This window comes from Nannobrachium achirus, assembly GCF_963921795.1.
Source record: "Nannobrachium achirus genome assembly, chromosome: 2".
Taxonomy (NCBI): Eukaryota; Metazoa; Chordata; class Actinopteri; order Myctophiformes; family Myctophidae; genus Nannobrachium; species Nannobrachium achirus.
The window spans coordinates 41,614,492-41,634,531 of NC_137811.1; the positions used below are offsets into that span (position 1 = coordinate 41,614,492).

At 41.8% G+C, this 20,040-nt stretch overlaps 2 protein-coding genes across 2 annotated transcripts; one reads left to right on the forward strand and one right to left on the reverse strand.

The window, feature by feature from the left end:
- Positions 1-7,083: 7,083 nt before the first annotated feature.
- LOC308298433 (beta-2 adrenergic receptor) lies at positions 7,084-8,118 on the forward strand (the record flags this gene model as incomplete). The annotated part of the gene is made up of 1 exon (XM_080742026.1): positions 7,084-8,118. One exon carries the CDS (start codon positions 7,084-7,086, stop codon positions 8,116-8,118), a length of 1,035 nt encoding a protein of 344 aa, XP_080598152.1.
- Positions 8,119-10,290: 2,172 nt separating this feature from the next.
- ndufaf6 (NADH:ubiquinone oxidoreductase complex assembly factor 6) lies at positions 10,291-19,602 on the reverse strand. Its single transcript, XM_080738469.1, has 9 exons — positions 19,402-19,602; positions 17,315-17,414; positions 16,959-17,081; positions 16,772-16,828; positions 16,135-16,237; positions 14,940-15,073; positions 13,282-13,383; positions 12,436-12,492; positions 10,291-11,808 (listed from the first exon to the last, which is right to left on the reverse strand). Exons 1-9 carry the CDS (start codon positions 19,599-19,601, stop codon positions 11,680-11,682), a joined length of 1,005 nt encoding a protein of 334 aa, XP_080594595.1. The 5' UTR covers position 19,602; the 3' UTR covers positions 10,291-11,679.
- Between the last annotated feature and the right edge of the window lie 438 nt (positions 19,603-20,040).

Below are 20,040 nucleotides of genomic sequence, written 5' to 3' on the forward strand. Positions count from 1 at the left end.
GCGCAGGGTAGAAGCCTGGGAGGGGATTAAACGATGGGTCGTTTACACTTTGTTGTACGCCGGTGTCGCGCGGCGAAAAACAGCCGATCTACAAGCTCACAAGGCGTGACTGATGCAAAGCCGTGTGAGCTTGTAGATCGGCTGTTTTTTTTTCACCGGTGTACGAAGGGAGTATACATTTAGCACAACAGTAGTAGTAAACAGGACGGGGAATATATGGTCACTATGGTGGGGTTTACTTTTTACCAGCAGGCGCACTGGAATGTCTTTATAAATAGTTCACGGAGTTTTTAGAGGTAGTTTCCAATCCCATTCCAGCCTATCTCACATCCTATTCCTATTTTATGAATCGAGTACAAAAGGACACCAAAAAGCCATTGTGCTTTCTTGTGGTTTAAATAATTTTATTAGGCTAGGTATACCTTTTCCCTATGCAAGTATTCAATAAATCAATCAGAAAAGTTCACAAGACACAAGGCGTTGTTTCTTCACTTTCCAGAAAGTCAGAGAAACGAAAACAAAATCAAGTTTGTCGAGTCCACCACTTTATTAAAATATATGTGAGTGAGCCAATTGGCTCACATATTTTCTGAAGTAGGCTGCAAACAACATAATACATAAACAGGCGAATTCATCCCTGTGTCTTTCCAGCTGGCTCCAAGTGGAAGTTCAAGTTCATCTTTTTCTATAAAGTATACCCACCCTACAGCCTTCCCACTTTATTTTTAGGTAGGAAGGAAGTGCTGGCCCTTTCTCTAAATGTACGAGCAGATAATTTAGTGTGACGATTTGCCACAAAGTATTTCTTCACAGATTACCTTGAGATAAGAGTGTTTTTTTCTTCCAGATTGAGTAGGCAAAATTGTTTAAATAAATACATATAAATACAGTAGCCCAATGCTGCTGCTGAAAGACATTTTCTCAATAGAGCTGAATCAGTCATAAGTTGTTGAGAATAGAGGGAACAGTGACTCATCCACTGTAGTTAAATGCTGAAGTAGCTACACGTCCAGACCTGTAGGCCTAAGCCCGTATCAGAGTCTACGGTGGAGACCTATCCACCGCGAATTTGAGGTGGAAAGCTTTCCACCTCAAGTCAGAAAATAAGTGCAGGCCATCATAGGCACGGCCCACGGTGAAGTCCTTTACCCCGTCCAGACCGGTTCAGGTCGACCAATCAGTGAACGGGGTGTAGAGCCTGTCTGTCTGATAGTAAAAACAGAGAGATGTGTTGGGACTCACGGTGGAAAGCTCTCCACCGTGAGGAATGATGTAACGTTGTAGTTTCATGACTCAAAAAGACTCGAAAAGACTACACCGCGGTGTAAAGCCTTCCACCGCGGACCCGACTATGATACGGGCTCTACAGTATGTTCTGAAAGTCAAGTCACCTCTTGTTAAAAATACACCTTAAAAGACTTGATATAGCTCCTGCCAAAGACTTATAATATTGGGCATGGCACTAGAAGCCAAAATAATAAATTAGCCTACAAACCAATTCAGATTATATCTAGATGTGTTTTTCATACCCAGTCCGCAGTAATGCATAGCAGGGCAGACCTATTTTTACCTCCAAAGTTCAAGGTCACAATAAAGTTCTTCTAGAAATGTGATGGGAATGATCAGTAGGCCTATAGGCTATACTCAGAAGGGATGGTCCATTTGGGGTTAAAAGGGGCATATGGCTTCACACAAAATTATATCTGCTGCTGAAATGATTTATGTGACACAATGAAACTTTGTTGAAAGGTCCACAAAGTGCATCCAGTGTTCAGGAGGGGGCAGCCCAGCAGGGAGTACAATCTTTGTTGCTGCGCTATAGGGGATGTTGAGCGGAGAAGGAAGGAGGCTATATGTCCTCCTAGCAGGGGTCCTCACTGGCAGGTGAGCTAATAGGTTATGAATTGGTGGGTACAACAGTAGTGGCAGATCACAGAAAGCTGTGGCGAGGATTAAATGGCATGACAACGACATTGGGAGAGAAAAGGGGAAATATTATTGGCTTCTCTGTTGGCTATAGTCAATAACAAACCAATTAATAGGATTTGATGAATGACTAGTGATATAGTAGTGTGTATCAAAGAAATCTTGTAATTAGTCAATTTGAAGCAAGTTTGTAGATATATTTTATTGACACTGATCTCTGAAAAATGTGTTTGAACGCAAATATCTTAATCATTTGCCATTGATTGACTTGAGTTTGACAGCTGCTACACTTAAAAATAACATCCTTCAAAGCCTGAAGAGCACTTTTCTTTTCCAGATAAAATCCAAAAATATATTATAAGTCTCCTTTCCCTTATATTAGTTCTCATAGAGTGAGCTGAAGGAAACCTTCACACAAACCAGTTTCTCCACTTTGTTTTCCTCTTCCTTCTCTGGCACTTTCACCCCTCAGAACAGAAGTCAAGCACATGCAAACAACGATGACATCATCAGACATTCAAACGTGACTCACAGCGAACACGCTTTGCATACAGCCAATGAAAAACCACTGTATACATGAAACCTCAGTACTAAACAGAGCTTAGCTCTCCATCTGTTGCCTGATATCCACTATAGCCAATGTCTAGTCTGATACCGTGGAGGAACGTGTGACTCTATCCACGATGGCTAGAAATTCACTGCATCAGTCTCAAACTGCCCTCCATCCACCCCGGAGAGATTTGGCCGAGTGGGGGTCAGCTGTACCGCTGGTTAGGGTGAAACAGAGGCTTATGTTGTCTTTCCCTACCACAGACATACAGTACTGTACATGGGTACATAACATGGTACGAGTAAATTAATCCGACTTCCCAAGCTTGGGTGCCAGGCATTGTCTGATGGCATGGGAGGGGGCTCATGATCCATGGGATTGGTCACTCTTGCTTTGTCATCCTTGCCCATCATGATCTACTGCACATTCTTCTACATATCTTTACTCCTCCCTCTTTCTTGTTTCTTCTATCGTGTGTCTAATTTATTGTGTGTCTAATAACTAAGCTTCTGCTGTTGGCGACATGAAAGTAGATGGTATGGTGTTCTCATATCTCTGAAGGAAACTCAAATTTGTTTTGATGTTTCATTTAATTTTAGCAAGAACAGATGCCATTGTAACTGACATTTAGTTGTTTCATGTCTCGTTATTACCCTGAATTGCCAGAAACACAGTAGATTCTACATGCAGAATGAGGGTGAATGGATTTGCTCTGGAAGAAGACATGAGGCTATGGTGACATTGAATTAATCTGATTCTGGTTCTTGCTTGGATACAAATGAGAAGAAGATCTTTCGGTAGTGGAGGCAATTAACCTATAGCCATGTTTTCACATGATGAAAGTGTAATCTCCTATAGGCCTCCTGTTAGAAAATTTTACCTATGATGTCTATGTTAATCTTTTTTTTTTTTGAGCGGTGGTTAGACCGCTCCATAGCATGGCCGTGTGTGTATCCGTGTCTCCGTGTGGGTCTGTAGCCTGTGTATCCGTGTATGTGTCTGCAGCCTGATGCTGAGTCTAGCCTGAGCATCAATTGCAACAAACACACACACACACACACACACACACACACACACACACACACACACACACACACACACACACACACACACACACACACACACACACACACACACACACACACACACACACACACACACACACACACAGGGGGGGGGGGGGGGTGACAAACAGACACACACACACACACACACACACACACAGGGAGGGGGGGGTCACAGCACACACACACGGGGGGGGGGGGTCACACACACACACACACACACACACACACACACACACACACACACACACACACACACACACACACACACACACACACACACACACACACACGCAGGGGGAGGGGGGGTCACACACACACACACTAGACTGTGTTTTCTTTTGGAGAGAGGAGAATTCTCCGGTTGCCAGATTCTGTGCGTGAAAGAAGCGACCAGGTCTATGAAAACAAGGCCAAACTTCACCACTTGCAGGGCAGGATTAACCCTTCATGGTGCCCTGTGCTTGGACCTGGTTGATTTTTTATTGTGCTGTGATCAATTGCATGTAGTCTATAATGTAAAGTAACTGTGTGCGCTGTGTGGTCTGGGACAGAGGAGGGAGAGCGGAGAGGCAGGGGCGGGGGCTAGCGGGGGTGGGGGCTAGGTGGAGCGGTATGGTAAAAGGAGGCAAGCCACACACACACACACGTGCGCGCCACCGCTCACTTCAAACTTTTTTTATATATAATGGAAAACATGACTCATTGAACAGGGGAAATGCAGTTTTGTGCACTGTAAAGGATTGTTTCAAAAAAAGTGAGCCAGGTAATCTGTCACCATAAAATCTTTTAACCTCTGTTGTGAATAAATTAGCATGACTAGTTTGTCACCTTGTCTGGTTAAACATATAGGTATAGGTAGCCTATAGATTTTGTCTGTTCAAATGCGGTGCCAAATGTAAAACCTCCAATACTAGTCTACATGATGCATGACGCCATGTGTCTAGTACTGTATCTCACTGGTATGTCGCTTGTGCTGACAAAGAGATTCTGACACATACAGTAAATGTCAAAAGCAGACACAGATTTAATAACATTTAAGTGGACTTAAAGAGTGAAGTAGCTTCTCCCCTGGTTATCCTTTTAATGGCTACAGGAGGTCCCCTGAGACTGTAGCTGTCAGACAGATTTGTCTTTTCACACAATCTGCAGACTATTTCTGGAAACACGATGGAAAGACATTTTTATCTCTGGGTCTAAGTAACTGGACATAGTAAGGAGAGATCTCACTACTGCAATAGTGACAATGATATGGTATACACATATACACATTAAACAAATAAATGCAATACATTGTATGTGCACATTGGCCAAAACACAACACAGATACCACATATGCGGCTTTAGTTTTACACTGACTGAGACACAGGTTAGACTGAATATTGCGGTTGTAGCCTACTGTGTGGAGGAATTGTGTCAGTTGGTAATTGTTGAGGCAAATTTGAAGTCAGAGAGAATGAAAGTTATAAGATCAGGGTGGGTAGTGGGTACTCAGGGTGGATGGTTCTCCAAAGAGAGGAACTTTCTTGTGACAAGCTATAATACCCCACAATAACAATCGATAGCAGGCTTGTGCCATGGCATCTTGACTTGATATTCAGATGGTCAGAACATACCGGTATAAGGCTAATTAAGGCTAACATGTACAGCAAGTAGTAGAATAAAAACCTGGCCATTAAAAAAGGAAAAACATCATACTGTATGATTTACGTTTTCTTTTTCTTTTTGAGCCATTTAATTAAACAGTAAAAAGAAAGGTTGAAAAAAGAAGAGAGGAAAAAAATGACCAGGGGTCAAACTCATCAATGTGTCGGTACACACAGACAAACATGTCTGTGGCAAGACTTGTTCATGTCTGATGCAAATATTCGATTTAAAAAATAAAAATCATACCCAGTGTGAAGTGAGCTTTTACTTCAATACATTTAAAATAAGAAAATTATTGTATATACTACATTATCATTCATTGCACACCTCACACTGTTCATATTATCAACAGGCACTCTCATCAAGATGCCTGCTGTCCATTGTTGTATGCTGATTGCAACCGTAGGTCCCAAGTTTGCTATGAAAACGGTCACAGCTTGTCTGTCTGTGTGCATCTCTGTCTGTCACGCCTAACACTGTGGTTTTATGGGTTTGTCTGTGGTTCTATGGGTTTGTCCTGTCACCTGACATCATGCTCTGATGTCACTGTGATGTCAGGGGAACCACTCTTAGCAGAATGGGTTTTCCACTCTGACATCACGCTCTGGCTTGATGTCCCTTTTACGCCCATATATGGAGATCGCTGATGTCATCACGAGTCACACTTGCAAATTAATTACATCCTTGTCCATTTTATGCCCATATATGGAGATCCAATGTTTCACTAGCCTATAGGTGCCAGGACACCCAGAAACGGCACTGTCGAGAACCATTCCAAAATTATAGCCCCCTTTCCACTATAGGGCCGAACCAGAACTAGCACCAGAACTTTCCAGAACCAGTGACGTTCCGGGACCAAGTTCTGCTTATGTTTCCATATAACCAGACCTATCTGGGAAGGTCCCCCCATAGGTTCCCAGAACTCAAGTTTAGTAGCCTACTACATCAAGAGCAGGACCTAAGAAAAGGTTCCAAGGACCTTGTCTGAAACTGGACCGTGCGCTATGGAAACAAAACCAGAACCAAAATAATTGGTTCAGGTTCTGGAAAGTTCTGGTTCTGCCTTGTTGTGGAAAAGGGGGTTCATGCATGTCAATGAATGACTGATTTTAACTGGACTTTAACAGGATAAGCGCTGCCAAAAGTGGACATGACTGCTGCAGTGAGAATCTACTGCAGCTGGGGGACAGCCCTGTGGTTGTGTTGCTTTGTCTGGCTGCAAGCAAAGTGTATGGTACCAAGAACATTCCAACTGGACAGGGCAGTAGCCTATTTGTGCTCTTGTGCCAATATTTCTCGCCCTAACCAACTGTGCTGCCAGTGACTTCCAAACCTGGTGGATGATTTAAATCTCATGCATGTACAGTTTGTCACTCTGACAAAGACACATTGAAATTTCTTTATAGTCCTCTTCATATACAGTCAGTTGTAAAAGCCCATCCCATTACAACTCTTTTAAAGAGCCTGTTGATAGGATGTTCATATGTAGGCCTAACTGAGGCTATATTGTGCTTTTATGTGGTATGTGCAATATGCATATTCATGTACTATATTGCAGTGTTGCTAACTGTTGTGTGAACGGGAAATAAACAAATTATTTGGCCTATTCTGCACTCTGATTCCTGCAAGGACAACTTAAGTGCACCGGATCAAAAAACTCTGCAAAGATAATATGGCTATACATTTAAAAACAAACAGCTGTGTCAAGTGTATTTACTACAGTATCTGGAGTAGTAATACTACTCCAGCTGTTGTCGTCGAGATTAACTCTGATGATGTCATACTGTATTTACACTATAGTATGCGGCCTATGGTCCATTACAGCATCCCCGTGCACGGGCGAGCGCACGGCACGAGACTGCTGCTGCTGGGGGACACGAGCGTCATCAGAGCAACATGCTGGAAGGAAGCTGCACCGTGTGCTGCTGTACTCTGGCCAACAAAATCTGCATGGTCGTTTTCATGGTGTTTCTGGTGTTTGCCATCCTTTTCGGCAACTCGTTGACCCTGGCCGTTGTGCTGGGGACCAGGCGCTTCCACACGCCGCAGGGCTACCTCAAAGCGTCGCTGGCGGCCGCCGACCTGGCGGTGGGGATGTTCGTGGTGCCGCTGTCCGTTTACGCAGAGGTGTCTCTCATGTTGTTCCAAGACGCCGCGCCAGCGTGGACCTCGTACAACTCACAAGAGACGCGTTTTCACCCGTGCAGTGTCATCGGGCCCATCTTTGCCGGTTGCACGTTGGTGTCCATCACAACTATATTCCTTTTAACGATAGAGCGGAGCATCGCCGTGCTGAGGCCGCTGCACAAGGGGTCTGTCATTACGCGTAAAAGGACGACCATCCTCATCGTGTTTTCCTGGGTGTCCAGTTTCCTCCTGGCTGTGTCTCCGATTCTTTTTAGCGGGGATATTGCGCTCGAGTACAACCCATGCAGCCGCATGTGCAATTACGCACTGGGCACCATTGGCGCGTTTCCGAACCAAGCGTGGAAGATTCTCCTCCTGTTCCCGGCTTTTGACTTCACTCTTCTAGGGGGGACTGTGGTTATCAACATGATTTCTCTGTCAACCATTAGGCAACACTCGAAGCGAAGGAAGCACCTGGCCCAACGCGACTGTAAAAGCGTCACAAAACCGACCTTTTCAGACATCAAGGCAGCCAAGACCATCGGGACTTTGACGCTTGCGTTCACCGCATCATTCACACCCATAGCCGTCTTCGTTGTGGGCAATGTCATCGGAAACGAATGGTGCAATTTCTCCTTTTTCGCTTTTTGGTTATTGGCCACAAACAGCTGTTGGAACGTAATCATTTATAGCGTGCGAGATCACAAGTTCCGTCTCCGCGCGCACAAACTCTTGATTCCTTCCCCAAAACCTAAAAACTGTGGAGATGCTTTTCTAAATCCACAAATTCCACAACGACTGTGATATAACATCATGGACATCGACTATATCACGATAGTGACACATTATCAGACTCACCTCACCGCTACTCACCAGTTAAGAGTGGGGTGGCTCAGAGTAGTTGACAGAGTACAGCAACTTGCAATGGGCCTGGTGTACAAGATACACTACACCACTATGATACCCAAGTACCTGTCAAAATACTTTATAAACATTAAGGATGTCCATAATTACAACACCAGAGGCAGCGCCACAGATCACTTTCAACCCAGAGTCAAAACCAACAAAGGGTCAAACTCTTTTTTCTGCTATACCACCAAAATGTGGAAAGCCTTACCGAAGGCCACAAAGGAGTGTGGATCACTAGCATCCTTTAAAATTGCCCTGAAAAACCACTTACAGGCAGCAGCCGTTCGCAACTGGTAAAAAAAGAATCTAGCCCAACCCTACCCTCCCCTGCCCCTTCTTTGTATATACTGTTTGTTTTTGACTTACTGTCTTCTATTTTGTTTTTCTTTACATATCTACTGCATAGTACTGTGTTCTATTTGTCTGTCATTCAATGTTATATGAGATACTTCAATGGTTTCCAGTGGAAATAAGCTTAGTCTTTTCATGGATCTCCTTTTAGTAGACCTTGTACCAGTGAACTGTACCGTCATGAAACTGTACCTTTTCCTATGCAAACTTCTAATAAAGTCTTCAATCAATCAATCAATCAAAGATGAGCTGAAGGCGGTCATGTTTGTTTTACGCACGATAGTTATGGATAGCCTACGTCGTTTCTCAGTGCCCAAATGTCAGACAGTGATGTTATGGCTAAATGTTTGCATCGGATTTCTGTTGTGAAATTACTTAGATTTATAATACTGAACGTCCTTAATGTAAATGTTGTTTTGCTTAGGCTTTGTCATAAGAGTTATACCATAAACTTGCCATAAATGCTGCCAATCTCAATTTATGGAATTGTATTGTGGAATTAAATGTATGGAAGGCTATAAGCCTATGTTGTTTCATTATATGAGATCATATAGGCGCAATGTGCTATATGACTCGAAAATAAAATTACTTTATAATTTAAGGAAAGTGGATGTAGGCCTATCCATTCCTGAGGAATATATTTCTGCAAAAATGTATGCTGTTTTAAAGGCAAAAGTTAAGCATCTTCTAATACAGGCTACATCAAGTTGAAACAGATGGCATAAATAAGAGTAAAAAAAGCACAGATATGCTCATAGATTCAGATGAATGGCGTTCACTTAAAAGTGTTGTTAACAGTGGGTAGCATGCATGGACACTGGACACAGGTACCAAAGAGTACAAGGGAAATAGAGTGGAATTTACTTGTTTCAGAGAGAGAAAAAAGGTCTGGGCTCTATGACAGAACATAAAAACTCTGATTTGACCGTCACTCTTATCATGTTTATGTCTCTCACAGGGTTAGGTCAATAAGGAAATTCAGAGGGGTCTGAGGCAGAGCACTATGGCACTCAAGCAGGTTTGGTTTCAGACTCGAGAGGTACAGTATGAACACTGGCAGTGGTGGGGCTCGAACCTGGGACTTTCTCCCAGTTATGCGTCTCATAATCTTCATCTTTGGACTGATCTGACACATTTAAACACCGTAGCGCCATTAAACAACCAATCGTTCACATGGAGAGGTAGTTCTAGGGCAAATGTTTCTCTATCACACAATATGGATAATCAATCACACAAAGATTTTCAATTGGAAAATGTGTTTTATCATGTACGTATATATGATAACCACCAACAGTTCCCAAGTTACCAAGAAAAAACTATACTTTTGTAATAAAATAATAATAAAAAAACGTGTGCGCAGTCGGTAGCGCCACAGCTAGAAGGTCCTGGTTTTGATTCCCGCTGGGGACGCTGTGGGCATGTCCTATCCTCCGTGTCATCAGTGCCCATACCCCAGGTGGGGTTGGCAAAAGGGCCTTTCGGTGTGGAATTTGTCTCCTAGGGTACCCTCACAAAAAACATGCAGGAATCCTGGTCTCTATACTGCTTCCCCCTGGCTAGCTGAGGCGCCTGCATGGAAGGGAAATGAATTGGTTGGAATGGCGTGTTCCACTTCCTTCCAGGCGTTACATCCGGTGAATAGAAGCAGCTTGGACTCCTCATGCCCAGGATTACATTAGATAATTGACACCGGGTTAAAAAAAAATGGGTTACAAAAATTGTGGGATAAAACCACCCCCAAAAAATAAACTTCAAGCGTGAGAAATACATATAAACCACTAATGTGACAATTGAATAACTAGGTGTGAGTGAAGTGTATTGAGGGTGAAAAAAAATCATAATTAATTTCACAAATGTTCTTTTTATTTATGCTAAACCATAGACATGTTTCAGTTTGATGCAATGAATATAGCACAACAGAGTGAACTGCATGTTTCATAAACTAGTATCATCATCACTGTTTCTCAATCATTTTTGTGACAGTCTGAGCATAACTCTTTGTATAATGACTCTGCCATGTAACTATGCAAACGTGGGGAAAAGAAGATTGGTCCAAAAGCAGGAGGGAGGGTGGGAAATAGTCACAGCCACCATTCAAGACACTTTGGCAAGGTGATCATCCAAGCTCTTTTCTATTACCAGTAAGACTCCCTAATCGGGAGATAAGCGACCGTTGGTCGCTTATCTCCTGTCACACTGCTGACATCAGTATGACATCACACCGTACACAAATGACCCTTATATAAGACCGGCATTATCTACCGACAGATTAGTAACAAGATGTCAAAATCGTTGAAGGTTGAATCTCCAGATATGGAGATAACCAACACATCACTCCATATATGGAGATAACCGACGAATCTCACTAAGTCTGACCTCACAAGCCCCATATTTGGACACGAACAACATATAACTCCATATATAGAGACATAGCTGCTGACATCAGTATGACATCACACTGCTGACATCAGTATGACATCACACGTACACAAATGACCCTTATATAAGACCGGCATTATCTACCGACAGATTAGATGCAAGCAGGATCTCGACTCTGACACAACTCATCGGCTCATAAGCTGGTTCTCCCTCCATATATGGAGATAACCGACAAATCTCACTAAGTCTGACCTCACAAGCCCCATATTTGGACACGAACAACATATAACTCCATATATAGAGACATAGCTGCTGACATCAGTATGACATCACACTGCTGACATCAGTATGACATCACACCGTACACAAATGACCCTGACGGCACACACCAAGCAGTGTGATGTCATACTGATGCGGAGATATGAGCAGGGCAAAGGTGTGACGTGTGACCGACGGACAGACGGCCGGTGGAGGTTTTGATACTAAACTGCGACCTCACGGTCGCAATAAAAACATTTTGCCTAATGAAATCACGCTTAAGTGGCTGGTGTGCATTTCCTGCCCTGAGCAGAGGTTGAGAAACAGCAGGTCATGTTCTGTCATAGATTCTGGTTTCAGCGGCAGTGCTGCATTTTTCACTTTGAACATAAAGGCAGTTGATTTCACGATAATGGATAAAATTGGTGCAAGCATTACGGTAGATGTGGTACGTGGTGTGACTGGAGGTCAATATGTCTTCTTCCAGGAGCGTAGATACAGCTGGATGGCGAGTAATGGGTTCCTGTTCTGTAGGCTGGGATGGAAGACATCAAAGTCTACTTTCCTCACTCTTTGAAGGTAGTCTTCTATCACCACCTGCAGCACAACACACCAGAGTGAATAAAACCCACTGAAATCCCATAAAGAATGTCATCACAGAGGTCGTGTCTATCTGGCAATGTGGGGTTCCTCGTGTGGGCAAGCACATCAAGCAAAAAAAGATGGACAGGCCAATGTGTGAGCAAAACAGATGAATGCAAACATGTTTATCAAAAGCATACTGGAGGAAAGACTGCAAATAAATGCACACACGCACATACAGAATTGCACCCCAGAAACACACGGCCACAGTGTACGAACTACATTCAGCAGAGCTATGTGAAACAGAAATTGTTTGGAAAGAGAGGGGGGACATTTATTATTCCGCTCTAATTATTATGTGACACTTTTAAAACCACTTTCAAGGAAATTGGCCAGGGAGAGTAGAACGAACAAGTTATATCTCAATTTAAAGGCCTACATTTAAATACTATGCTCAGTCATTTCTAAGTGAAAAAGAATAGAACCCACACAGTCACACACTCACTCCAATAAATATAAATGACAACATTTCTCCAATTATTAATCACAGAACTCGACAGGTTCTGTAAAGTTTCAGGTTCTGGGTTACCCTTCATAGTGGAAAAGAATCAGGTGAGTGTTTGATGTTTGATGATAACCTACCGTTTGTAGAAAGGCCGGGTACGCAGCAGCTGGGACATTCTTGCTAAAAGATCGAGCCTGAGAAGACAAGCATTTCAAATGAAAGTAAAACCCCTGCTGACATGGTAACATCACACAAAGCACATACCTAATGTGTTACTGTATATAAGAGATGATGCTCTGTGAGGTGTCCCCATACAAGAAAATAATGTGTGAGGCATCCTGGAGTTCATTGCCTTCGTTCTCCTCATCCATATTAGGACAAATCCTCATGAGTTACCACTTTGCACCATTGGTTCTCAAAGTGGGGTCCCCAGCAAAATATGGAACCGTTTAAACACTTCAGCCATATTTTATTTTTTCGGTTATTCCAAAATGGCCGATCTACAAGATGCATTGCGATTGCCTACTTTCAAAAGATCTTGATAAATATTTTCTTGTGCTGGTCGTTGGCACAACATCTTTTCAAATACATATGAATTTGGAGGTCCTCGTCATTAAAATGTTGAGAACCACTGCTTTACACGAACCATAACAAGTTACAGTATTTAACAGGCCTGTACTACGTTACATTGCTGGCCTACTATGTGCACATATACTGCATGAATGTGTGCTTCTAACTGGCACAAATTATTTACTGCTGATAATGACCCACTTAACTCTGTGAATGATTCACAATTGCTTCAAAACAGAATTAAAGATCAAAGACCAAATAGATAAATTAAGTAAAAAGGAGCTTATTGTCAAATGAACCAAACTGACCTAATCAACTTTTGACTGTTGATAATAATAAGTCATACATACATGTATGTATATGAGTTGGTTAAATGATTGAGGATCAAGGAGAGAGAGGGGTATGATACATACGTGTTCCAGGTGTACGTGTGCTTGACTAGCGATGTCATACACTACATCTCGCACATTCTGTTCCCGGCTACATCGGATGAAGTCCTCTTGGGATGCGCCATGCTGCAACAACAAATTTGTATAACACATTACTATTAGTAGCTAGATGAGATGTCCCTCAGTCTGCTGATTGTTCACTGTAACATCTTTCCCAACACACAGAAGGCCAAGCTCACTAGCAGTGCAAATAACCATCATTTTTGTGAAAAGGTAAATAAGAAAGCAGTAGTCAGACGACATAGTGAGGTTTGAAGGCATCTGAAATGTTTTAAGGACATGGCTGAAAATAAGCAGAAAGCAACCTACAGTACTTCATCAAATATGTAAAAAAAATACGTATTTTAATCAACATAAAAAAAGACATTCCCCCCAAAACAAAACTCAACAAAAGAAATTCCTATTTTCCTACTCAAGGTGCAGAAGTATTTCTTTTTTTACATCACAATTAGCAACGCCCCCTTCAGGAAGCACGGTAGAACTAATCTGAGGTGGATGATCTTGACTTGAGGGTTTAACCCGTCTTGTTTGTGGCAAGATGCCACAGAAACATAATTTAATAGGTAGCTTAGCTTGTACTAAAAAATATTTCTGCTCATTTTACAGCTGCAAACATGAGATATAAAAACAAATTAAAGTGAATTTGAAGATGATGTTCTCATTTGTTATTCTATCAAACTACAACTAACAACAACATGTTTCCCTTTGGGGACTAAGCAATAAACCCATACCATACCATAACATTTAATCACGACATTGCATCCAATATCAAAAACCAAATCAAGGATTGGTAGTTATAAAGTGAAATAGTTACTAGTCGCATAATATTACATTGTTTGAATACGTAATATTAAGCAACTAGTTATTATGTTACGTATGGCGAGACATAATGTACAATAAGTAAAAGCAATTATTATTCATTGTACATTTCCTACCGATAACAGGCTCTATAATTACATCTTATAAATGGAAAGCTCTCTCATGAAAATGTGTTTTCAACAAAGTGGAGCAGGGGAGCATGTAGTAATCCTCTCTAGCATGTGACTCATGTCATACTTCTCTAAATTGACAAGGGAGAATAGAGGAAATGAAGACAGCAGTGGATTGTTCTTACCACTGTCACCATCTCTATGCCTGCTTGCTGCCCTCTTGTTTTTAAACCTTTTACACTCAGATATTGGTGGTTGGAACATACTGGGGACAATGTGGACTTGCTATGTGCTTGAGTTTAACTATTTTAGAGGAAGGGGAAGAGCTGCAATGTTGTCATTCTATTGTACTTTTCAGTCAATATCTTTTAAAGGAAACTCACAAAACTCTAGCCAACTAGAGTGACTACTGGCTACCTACTGTATTTCCTTCACTACTTATACTGCCTTATCCAGTCAGAACTTCATCACAGTGCAATAAACAAAAAATGGTAATGGTATGTATGGCTCCAATGTGGATCTTGAAATTCATGTTCAAGATCCACATTGACCTGACATTGGTCAGTCATCTATGAGTCATAGATGTTTCATAGACGACTGATGTCATAGTGCCTATTATAAGATGAATGAATAGACATTAACATGTACTGACACCGGTATTGTCGTTTAAGCTACAAAGATGCAGGAACTCACCAGCATACAAATGTCCATGGGTACGTAGACCTTGCGCCTGCTGCTGTTGTAGGGAGTGGCACGAAGGCATGTCACAATCCCTTGTGCCTTCCCTATGTGGCTGGCTGCATGGTCCGCATGTACATCTTTCACACCTGGCGAGCAGGCAGATGGGGTTTGGGTATTTGGAGGGATGAGACAGTGGAATAATGAAACACTGAGATCACATTCTGTACACCCAGAGCTCTCTCTGCATAATCTCCTCCAGCCGTAGTCATTTTGCATTTTACAGAGTGAGCGCTATCCACACAGAGTGCATTGTTGTTCACGTCTTCCTCATGATGGAACAGGATTTACAGTACAAATATCTGTCAAGTTCACCTTTTGGGATGGCTCAGAATAAAAATGGAATGCGGTGGGATGATGTAGGCTTGGCACGGAGGGTATAAGCAATGATGGGTCACATACCTGTTTGCCTATGGAATGCACTGAAGTCAATGTCTGTGTATTAATAGTCACTCTACTGTGCTGATGACCTTCGTCAGATAATCAGGATCAATCAGATCAATCAGACCAAAGTCTTGGGTGGAAGCAATAAGTTAGCATAGCATCTAATAGGTCCACTTGACAAAAAGTCTATGGGATTTTTGCAATCGATTTTGGATTGTTGCCAAAAAATAAGCTGTGGCAAAAATTGGTGTTAATTTGATAATCTTCACAAATGAACACCCCATTTTGAAAAGTGAATGAAATCTCTAGAAGTAAAAAGCTAACGTGAGGCTATAAATGAACTAAATCATTGTCGCATGACTCAATGTCACCACCATGTCATCACAACCTCTGTAGTCTCATTAAGCTGCGTGTTAGCAACCACCCTTTTTAACAGACAGAAAAGCTTTCACTGATGTATTTCATGTCATAGAACAAAACCTGAAACTCTCTCAAGGCTGTAACCACAGACATTATTTCAGGCATCTAACGAAAAAACAAGATGAGGGAACATGAAGTACAAAAATGTTAACTTGTTTCTGGGTTTTAGAAGTGTATTGCACAGGAGAGGGGGAAAGCAATGAAAAGCAATGTAAGCCCAACAGAAGGTACAAGCCATGTTGCTTTATTCGCAATATTCCTTTTTAGTAAACAAGTTATCTTAGAACTGCACGACAGCTTATTGCCTTTTGGACACACAAACACAGACCAACAGAGAGGCTCTTACCTAAACACTCCAATAGGAGGTACAATAAGGAGGAGTGGGTGTTCTCAGAGTATGTCTCTAGCTCCTGTAGGGTCCTATAAGCCCTGTCTTCCATGTCCTTTTCCTGGTAGGTTAGAATGATGGAGACACAACAGACTGAAATACATTCTACTGAAGGGGTCCTGGACAATAGGGTGGATTGGAACCCTCATAGATTGGAAAATCCCATGTGACACTGAATAACTGAGGGAGATGCCGTTTAATTTTATTTAGTGGGAATTGGAAAGCAGAAATCAAGACAGAATGGGCTCAAAGACCAATTGGGGCCATGTTTACAGTATGTCTTTTTTTTTTTTTATCAAAATAAAGGCCCATTCCCACTGGGCCAGATAAACAGATAAAAAATATCTGTCTCCATTCAAGTCGATGGTAAGATACAGATCAAATATATATATAAATATCTGTCACAGATATTTTTTATCTGTATCTTACCATCGACTTGAATGGAGACAGATATTTTGTATCTGTTTATCTGGCCCAGTGGGAATGGGCCTTAATACCTAACTGTATGAAGGAGTCCATGCTTGTATATGTTGGTATGACTGCCTATTGTGTCAAGGTTTTATGTTCATGTAGCAAGAGTGCAATCATTTCTTACCCTCTCTGATATGATCCTTAGTAACCATCGCTTTGTTAGATAATGCTTCCTCGCTGCCTGCAAAACAGCATTCAAACACTTCATTCTTTTGACATGGCTTTGAATTAGTCAACACATCTCTACCAAAGTGAACATCACCTGGGACTATACAAAGAAACAGATACGATATGTTTGGGCCTCTGTTTACCCTCCATAACTCTGTGCTGACTGGCTGCATTGGAGGATCATCTCTATATATCTCCTCTACAGCCGTTTTCCAGAACTGCATTCGCATCAGACCAATGGTCTTCTGGGAAACAGAGTCCTTCACCTTGTAGAGAAAGAGACAAAATAAAGTGTTATACATGTTCATCACGTTTAAAGATATATTTTGTTTCATTCAACATTGTTTTGTCTTTTTCTGTAAAGCCAACTTATTGTCGCTGTATTGCCCATCTCTTGCGTTGTTTTTTGTTGTCTGTACAAGGTTAATTAAAGTTTAGGAAGCACTTTGACATTACAACAGCATGTATCAGGTAGCACTGAGTGTGCAAGAATACCTGCCTGAGCCAGCTCCACATTGAAGGCTCTCAGGGCCAGAGAGGAGCGCCGGGCCTCCTCTGGTAAAAGGAGGGAACACACAAGGCCATCATAGTCTCGTGCCCTGAGGGGGATAGAAGAAGAGCACACACAGTAAAATCCCCATTTGTACACTGATTCTCAGGGCTAAAGCTGTAATCAGGAACTTACTGTTTTTCGACTTATGTCGTTCCCTGCCACGCTTTTGCTTTTCTAACAATCATAGAATATTCAGCATCGCTTCTATTTGCTCGCGAGATGATGCGCACGGGTGTCCTGGAGTTGGAAAATAATCCCTGTACACTCGCAACGATCCACTCCAATGATAGCCACTTCCGCGTCGAGCTTGCGCCAGCCCCGTCTCCCTTACACATTCATTAAGGCTACTTTTATTTTAACTTGTCAAGGTCGTCACGCTGCAATCAATGTGTGTAATGTAATAATGTATACATTACATTGTACACATTGATATATAATGTATTGCAGAGTAGGCCTATCTATGTTATAGCACATCTTCAGTTGGAGGTGGTCTGGTCTCCATTTCCCTACTGTTCCCTACCCATGTATTGTAGACCCTGATGTTTGGTAGGTAGGCCAGTGGTTCAGATTCAGAAATACTACAGCCAAAAGCCCATAGGCAACATCTCTCCTGGCCAATCAGGGGTAGGAAATGAAACCGTATTGCAGCTTTAAATTAACGTTCAGGACTTTTCAGTGCAGGTCTAATAGCAAGCAAACATATAGGTGTAGACTTAATATTGCAGGTCTAAAACAATTCTTTGAGACCATTATTTGAGACACACATGAGGGTATTTGGGGGCGTGGCAGAGTCCACCATTGTCTTGTTGTAGGTGCAAACAACACAGGGCTCTCAGCAGCTATAACGCGTCCCAGCAATGAGTTTTTACAGTGACAGATTATTCTGTGCTAAACTATGTTTAAAGTTAGGGTAAGTGATTTTATTAGGTTAAAACAAGTGTTAATAGCTCTACATTCTAATTAGTACTCGTTGCTATATACTAGTGTTTGTTCAGTAACAGTAGTCTCTCGGTTACACCCCGCCATTCCGAAACACCGCTATTCCGAACGTTGACTTCTAACCCTAACCCTACCCCTAACCCTAACCCTTACCCTAACCCTAACCCTAACCCTAACTAACCCTAACCCTACCCCTAACCCTAACCCTAACCCTAACCCTAAACCTAACCCTAACCCTGCTTCGGAATAGCGGTGTTTCGGAATGGCGGACTGTTGCCGTCTCTCTCCATGTCTCTCTAGATCTTAGTTTTTTATTAAACAGAAAATGAATTTTCAGGTCGGGATACCAATTTTATCCAATCAGAATAGGGAACTTAGTCAGGATAAAGATTAAACAAGTGAAATTGGGACTCGGGAGTGATGACAATGAAATGATCAGACAATATTGGAACTTGAAGACTATAAAAAATTAAGCTGATAAATGATTGGCTGAAATGTTGTCACTTACCAGAAAATGTATTTTCTGTTTATTAAAGAGATGGAGAGACAGACCCCCTGTGACAGAATCAAACATATAAGTAATATCAAGCTCCTGAGCCACAGAAAGGTGCCAAATCCCACAGAAGCTGCACATACAGTAGTAGAGCTGCTAGCTAGTAGTAGATTTGTTTGCACGTGTCATTAAGAAACTATTGTTTTGATCCACAAGAATTGATCCCGACGTGATTTGAACACGCAACCTTCTGATCTGGAGTCAGACGCGCTACCGTTGCGCCACGAGATCTGCTCTATACCCCATGCCCAGCAGAACTAATAGATTTGAAAAGGATTTGTGACAACAATGAGACAGTTATTGGATTTCTAGGTTGATATTTTTTAGACAAAAATGTCCCTTCGGACACTTGTGAGATCAATTTCGAGGGTCTGACTCTAGTGGTCAGTAATGGCCTTGGATTAGCCTTGGATCAAGACAGACAGACTATCATAGCCTTTTTGCTTAGATGCGCAAATGTGGAAATCGATCAAATACATCTATGATAGTCTTTATCCAAGGCTAGATCAGTAACCAAAACAACATTATGCAGCCAACCTACCTGATCAGATCAATGCAGTACTTTTCGTTCTGCTGCTGTGAGTCAGATGAGTTTGTTGCAGCTCTCAGACTCTGCAGTTCTACGGGTTTCTGGATGCAGACCATGTGTGGCAGCAACTTTCTCTGGAGAGTCTGAAACTGGTAACTTTTGTTAGTTAGTAACAATCCATGCTTGATACAGATGATTCCAGCAGCAGCCATGTTGTTGACAACATTATCCTTCAACTTTTACCTTTAACCTCTAACCTGTGTCACACTGATAACTGTCCTCCTCTGCTCTGCCGGAATTTGTGTTCCGCTTCATGTCGTCAAATAAAAGCAAATAGGCCCACAGGTTATGTCCAGTGGTGTACAGTCTATGTGTAAAGTAAAGACTAAAGTAACTTTAAGTACATTTACTCAAGTACTGCAATTAAGTACATTTCTGACGTGTTTGTACTTTACTATAGTATTTCTAGTCATTTTACTTATTCCCCACACATCTCAGAGGTATTGTACTTTAAACTCCACTTAATGATAATCAAAATATACAAACTCAAAGTAACTAGTAACTAATACATTTTGGTCTTTTGAAAATAGCAGATGTTCAAGCTCACAATGCGTCGCGAATCTGCTATTTTCTAAGATGTTTTATAATTTG

Coding starts and splice junctions, on each gene's coding strand:
- ndufaf6 (XM_080738469.1), bottom strand. CDS start 19,601: ATGGCTGCTGCTGGAATCATCTGTATCAAGCATGGATTGTTACTAACT. Junction 17,415..19,401: donor TACTGCATTGATCTGATCAG/GTAGGTTGGCTG, acceptor TATCCCCCTCAG/GGCACGAGACTATGATGGCC. Junction 13,384..14,939: donor CCATGGACATTTGTATGCTG/GTGAGTTCCTGC, acceptor TTGTTGTTGCAG/CATGGCGCATCCCAAGAGGA.